Source organism: Macrotis lagotis, chromosome 7 (assembly GCF_037893015.1).
Source record: "Macrotis lagotis isolate mMagLag1 chromosome 7, bilby.v1.9.chrom.fasta, whole genome shotgun sequence".
Classification (NCBI taxonomy): Eukaryota; Metazoa; Chordata; class Mammalia; order Peramelemorphia; family Peramelidae; genus Macrotis; species Macrotis lagotis.
The window spans coordinates 11956641-11962706 of record NC_133664.1 but is presented as its reverse complement, the minus strand read 5'-3'; the positions used below and the strand labels follow the sequence as shown (position 1 = coordinate 11962706).

The 6066-nt window shown below is 62.3% G+C and overlaps 1 protein-coding gene across 1 annotated transcript; it reads left to right on the top strand.

Annotated features, from left to right (window-relative positions):
* Nucleotides 1-1174: 1174 nt before the first annotated feature.
* Nucleotides 1175-4016, top strand: SP8 (Sp8 transcription factor). The gene is made up of 3 exons (XM_074195039.1): nt 1175-1195; nt 2418-2886; nt 2944-4016. The coding sequence occupies exons 1-3, from the start codon at nt 1175-1177 to the stop codon at nt 4014-4016; spliced, it is 1563 nt and encodes a 520-aa protein (XP_074051140.1).
* Nucleotides 4017-6066: the final 2050 nt, after the last annotated feature.

Here is a 6066-nt window from a genome sequence, read left to right as displayed (position 1 = left end):
TGGAGTCCTGGAGAAAAGGCCATTGAACAAATAGCCTCCTCCGGACCGGGTTCGAGCCCAGGGCAGCGGGGCTTACGGATGGGGGAAACGGGTAGGGTGGGAAAAATGGGGAGGGGCGGGAAAATGGGGAGGCTACGAAACTTGGCTTCTCCCTATGGAGAAAGGAGTTATCTGTTAGGGCTTTCCTTCGGCTCCTTCCTCTCGCAGTCCTGGAACAGATTTCCGCACACGGAGAAAATCCATCCCATCCTCCCCCCCCCCCCCCGCCCCATCTCTATCTAATGTCTTTTGTACACAGGGTTAGTAATTGGGTAAACACTGCCCCTCCCGCAATAGGAAACTTGGACTTCCCAAGCCTCACACATACACCGCGGCGGGGGGCGGGGGAGGCCCAGGAGCAGATGCGAAAGGAGCTAGGCCACCTCTCCTAAGCCCACCCCCACCTCACCCTGCTGGCGGGGAGGGGGGCTAAGGAGCCCACCACCGGGGACCCCCCCACCGGGGACCCCCACCACCTAGCCTTTAGATAGCGAGGAGTGAAGATGGGGGCTGGGAGCAGCTGGGTCTAGGCAACGTCTTTTATTTGCCCGGTCTCTCCTAACTTTGCAATCTGTTTCACTTGCTTGGAAAATCTGAGTGTGTTGTGTGTGTGTGTGTGTGTGTGTGTGTGTGTGTGTGTGTGTGTGTGCGCGCGCGCGCTCCCGGCAGTGCGGCTCCCCCCTTGAAGCTTTGTGGCACTCTCTCCTCTCACACACACTCACTCTTAGACACACTCAGTCTCCCCCCATCCCCCGTCGCCCCCCTCCACCCCCCCCCCCCTTGGAGAATAGGAAGTGGCCAGGGAAGCTGGGGCTGCAGTTGCGGCTGCTGCAGCGGCTGCTGCGCCCGCTGGCTCGCCTGGGCTGGGGCTGCTGGGGCTGGGGCTGCTGGGCTGGGGCTGGGGCTGGGGCTGGTGACCTCACGCAGCAGCGTGTCTGAGCGGCCCGGCGGCGCCGCAGATTGGCTGGCCGGGGCTCAGCGGTACTTCAAAGCCGCGGCGAGGGCTACAATTGTGCTGGAAGGGGCGGACCAGATCATTGTATTGCACACCTCTAAAAAAAAAACACTGCCTCTGATTTATCAATATATAAAAGATCCTCTGAGAGGAGGAGGAGGAGGAGGGCACTTTGGTGGGATGGCAACTTCACTACTAGGGGTGAGTTTAAGGATTTTCTCTTGCGGGTTTAATTAGTTTCTTTCTCTCGCCGATTGGAGGGGGCTCACATAGCCCCGGCCAGGACAGGGGCTATCAGTCTCTCTATTGAGGGTTTTTTTTTCCCTTAAGTACAAGTGAGTTTGGAGAAAAGAAAAAGGGGGAAAGGGGGGGGGGCAGAGTCACTCTTTTTGAGCCGAGGACAAGGTTCCAAGAGCAGTTCTACGAGCCGCCTCCCAGAGCCCGGCCGCGGCTGGCTGTCCGGGGACCAGGGCTCGTCCAGCCTGGCCTCCATGTGACTATTGCGGGGGGAAGAGAGAAAGATAGAACGAAAGAGAGCCAGCAAGAAAGAAAAAAGAAAGAAGGAAGGAAGGAAGGAAGGAAGGAAAGAAAGAAAGAAAGAAAGAAAGAAAGAAAGAAAGAAAGAAAGAAAGAAAGAAAGAAAGAAAGAAAGAAAGAGAGGCTTTAAAGCTTTTGCTTCCGGGCGCTTGGCAGCAGCGGCCCCCCTCCCCTAAAAATTCCGCAGCCCGCCGCGTCCTGCAGGTACGTGGAAGCCGCCTCGGGGTGCCTTGGCTTTTGCAATCGGGGTCGGCGTGATTTCCAGGAACAATCGGCAGCGGGAAAAAGGGGAGAGCGAGCGGCCCCCAGGTCCGACCTGCCGGGGCCGAAAGAAACTCGCGAGCCTCAGTTTCTGGGGGCTGGGAGGCGGCGGGGGACAGCCGGCGCCGGCAGGCTGGCCAGGGAGGGCCACTCGGGGGCCGCTGCGCACACACACACACACACACACACACACACACACACACACACACCCAACACCGAGCCAATCCACGATTTCTGCGGATTTCTTTTTCAGTCCAAATCCCGGTCCCTGTTCTTCAGTTTCTCGCGAATCTGACCCCCCCCCCCCCATCCCCAGACCGCCAGGGGCTGCTCCCGGCCTGGCGGGTGCGAAGGGTGGCGGCTTGTCCCAGTCCCCCTAGCAGCCGAACTTTTCCCCCCCGCGGCCCAGATTAGAGAGTCAGCCAGGTCCCCGGGCGGTCGGTGGGGGTGCAAGGTGAGTGTGGGAGAGGCTGCAGAGACTGGGGGGGGGGGGCTGGGGGCGAGTCTCGGAGCATCCCAGGGAGCTGATGCGCTTTCTTCCCCGTCCCGTCCCATCTCGCCCCCTTCCCCTGCCCTTCCCCGCCCCCCTCCCCCCCCTCCCGGTCTGCTCTCTTCTCTCCCGCAGGAAGAACCGCGGTTGGGATCGACGCCTCTCGCCATGCTGGCCGCTACCTGCAACAAAATCGGCAGCCCCAGCCCGTCGCCCTCCTCGCTGTCGGACAGCGCGTCCTCCTTCGGCAAAGGCTTCCACCCCTGGAAGCGCAGCTCCTCCTCCTCGGCCGGCAGCTGCAACGTGGTGGGCTCCGGCCTGTCGGGCTTCGGCGTGTCGGGGTCCTCCCGGAGCGGGGGCTCGTCGTCGGCGGCGGCCGCGGCGGCGGCGGCGGCGGCGGCGGCGGCGGCCCTGGTGTCGGACTCGTTCGGCTGCGGCGGCTCGCCGGGCTCCAGCGCCTTCTCGCTCACCTCCAGCAGCGCGGCCGCCGCCGCCGCCGCCGCCGCCGCCGCCGCCTCGGGCTCGCCCTTCGCCAACGACTACTCGGTCTTCCAGGCCCCCGGCGTGGCGGGCGGCGGCGGCGGCGGCGGTGGCGGCGGCGGCGGCGGCGGCGGGGCCGGAGGGGGCGGCGGCGGGGGCGGCGGCGGCGGCGGGGCCGGAGGGGCGGCCGCGGCGCACGGCCAGGACGCCTCGCACCAGCCGGTGTTCCTGTCCAAGGTGCACACGTCGGTGGACGGCCTGCAGGGCATCTACCCGCGCGTGGGCATGGCCCACCCGTACGAGTCGTGGTTCAAGCCCTCGCACCCCGGGCTGGGCGCCGCGGGCGACGTGGGGGCGGCGGGCGCCGCCTCCAGCTGGTGGGACGTGGGCGCCGGCTGGATCGACGTGCAGAACCCCAACGGGGCGGCGGCGCTGCCCGGCTCGCTGCACCCGGCGGCCGGGGGGCTGCAGGGCTCTCTGCACTCGCCGCTGGGCGGCTACAACTCGGACTACTCGGGCCTGGGCCACTCGGCCTTCAGCAGCGGCGCCTCGACGCACCTGCTCAGCCCGGCCGGCCAGCACCTGATGGACGGCTTCAAGCCGGTCCTGCCGGGCTCCTACCCGGACTCGGCCCCGTCGCCGCTGGCCGGCGCGGGCGGCTCCATGCTGGGCGCCGGGGGGCCGGCGGCGCCGCTGGGGGGCTCGCCGCGCTCCTCGGCCCGCCGCTACTCGGGCCGCGCCACCTGCGACTGCCCCAACTGCCAGGAGGCGGAGCGGCTGGGGCCCGCCGGCGCCAGCCTGCGGCGCAAGGGCCTGCACAGCTGCCACATCCCCGGCTGCGGCAAGGTGTACGGCAAGACGTCGCACCTGAAGGCGCACCTGCGCTGGCACACGGGCGAGCGGCCCTTCGTCTGCAACTGGCTCTTCTGCGGCAAGCGCTTCACGCGCTCGGACGAGCTGCAGCGGCACCTGCGGACTCACACGGGCGAGAAGCGCTTCGCCTGCCCGGTCTGCAACAAGCGCTTCATGCGCAGCGACCACCTCAGCAAGCACGTCAAGACCCACAGCGGCGGCGGCGGCGGCGGCGGTGGCGGCGCCGGGGGCGGCGGCGGCGGCGGCTCGGCCGGCTCGGGCGGCGGCGGCAAGAAGGGCAGCGACACCGACAGCGAGCACAGCGCGGCCGGCAGCCCGCCCTGCCACTCCCCCGAGCTGCTGCAGCCCCCCGAGCCGGGCCACCGCAACGGGCTGGAGTGAGCCCGGCCGCCCCCCTCCCCCCGACGGCCGGGGCCTCCCCGCTGCCTCCCGGCGCCCCGAGGCGCCCCGAGGCGCCCGGGGGTCTCCCTTTTCTCTCTGTGACACTTAACTTTGTAAAGGGGACGTGGACGTGTAAGTAACCTGGATCGCTTTTTTGGACACTTTTCTCCCTCTCTCGCTCTCCTTCCTGCGTGTCTCTCTCTCTCTCTCCCTCCCTCTTTCTCTCAAGAGTGAAAAGCTGCCTCCTCACCTCCAGGCATCCCCTCTAGCTTTGACGTGGCCTCCCTTTCCCAGGTGTGTCCGTGTCCGTGCGTGTGTATGTGTGTCTGTGTGTGTGTGTCCGTGTGTGTCTGTATGTGTCTGTCTGTGTGTGTCCGTGTGTGTCTGTGTGTGTCTGTGCGTGTCTGCGCGTGTCTGCGTGTCTGTGCGGACTGCCTGCCCAGCTCTGGGGATCTCAGTTCTCAGCAGCCGGGGGCGGCCCGGGCCGGGAAATCGGAGGAGAGGTGGAGGAGGGCCTCTCGGGCCTCTCGGGCCTCGGGGCAGGGCTGCCCAGTGCGCCGCCTCCCCGCCAAAGCTCCCGGAGGCCGCCTCTGCTTTGGAGAGCAGCCCCGGAGCCGGCTCCCAGCTCTTCTCGCCCGGCCCTGGCAGCCCCAGAGGCGCCCTCCGCCTTTCGCAGCAGGGAAAGTTGGTCCAATGGACGCTCACAATCGACTCCCGCAGAAACTTTGCTGGGTCTCCCCCCACCCCCCTCCTATTCTACCCCCGACCCCCCCCCCCCCGGGGGAACTTTCGACAGTTTGAGAAATGGGGCCAGTCTGTGTTTACCTGCTCAGCAGCTTCCCTTCCCACAAACACACACACACAGACTCTTATGGGGAGCTAGACATATAGACGCTATATACACGGCCTATAGCTCGTCTACATGTTCACAAATAACGTCGTTTCTAAAGGAAAAAAGTCCTCTTGATTTCTCTCATTTCCAGCGGCAAACCTTAATGTTTCCAAGAGCCGCGAGCCAAGCAAGCCTTTCCCTTCCATCTGGCAGTTCCTAGTGATCCCAAAGTGATTCGGATCTCCGGAATTTAACTTCTGGGGGGAGGGTGAGAGTAGGGGTTAGGGTAAGCGTCTTTTTCTTATGCAAAAATGGCCTTCTTTCCGGCGAGCCCAGATTAAGTATCTCTGCATTTGTCCTTTTTTGCTACCTCGCTCTCCTCCACCCCCCGGAGTAATCCCCAGGCTTTTTGTTTTCCTGCTCGCCCATTTGTGGAATTCTTGTGTCGAATATCTTCATACCGTTCCCTCGAAACGATTTGGGATTCAATTTCTGTTCTTTTTCTTGGCGATTGCAACCTTGAAACCAGGGGAGATGCTGTGGTCAGCTTGCAAAGGAGGCTTTAGTCCGAATGCCAAAAGGGAGGGGAGGGGGGACATAGGACAAAAAGACCCCACAACCTTTGTAAAATATATCCGAACCTAATGGTTTGTTCCACTGCAGAATCGTTCTAGATTAGTTAGCCGTTCAGTCTCACTCCGCCGGCGTGCAGGTGGGAGCCGCAGTTGTGCAGAAGACGATTTTGTATAGTATTTTTCTTGTATATACTTGCAGTAAATATTTGAAAATATATTGAAGTCAACTTGAGATTTTTTTTTTCGTCACAAGAAAAAGAAATATTCAGAGTTATTGTGGCAGTCCTACCGAACTGCGTTTCTGGGGACTCTCTCTGGAAGTGGCCGCCCAGGGACTCTTTCAGGACCTAGTTTTGCTCGGATCTTCATTTCGATAGGTATCAAACTGTAACTAAGAAGCTATTTGCTAAATGTTGGATCACATTGAATTTAACGAAGCATGTTTTTATTTTGCATTGGCAGTTCAGGCATAGTTGAAAGTGGACGTTCTCCTCTAGTTCCTACCAAGTGGGTTTGCCCCCAAACCCACGGATGAAATAAATTTGTCCAAGTGAAACCGAACGAACTTTGGCCTATGTGTATTTCCTGCAGGTTGCCTTGGCGAACCGTCCTGCTACCCTACACCGAACGTTTGCGAGATCTG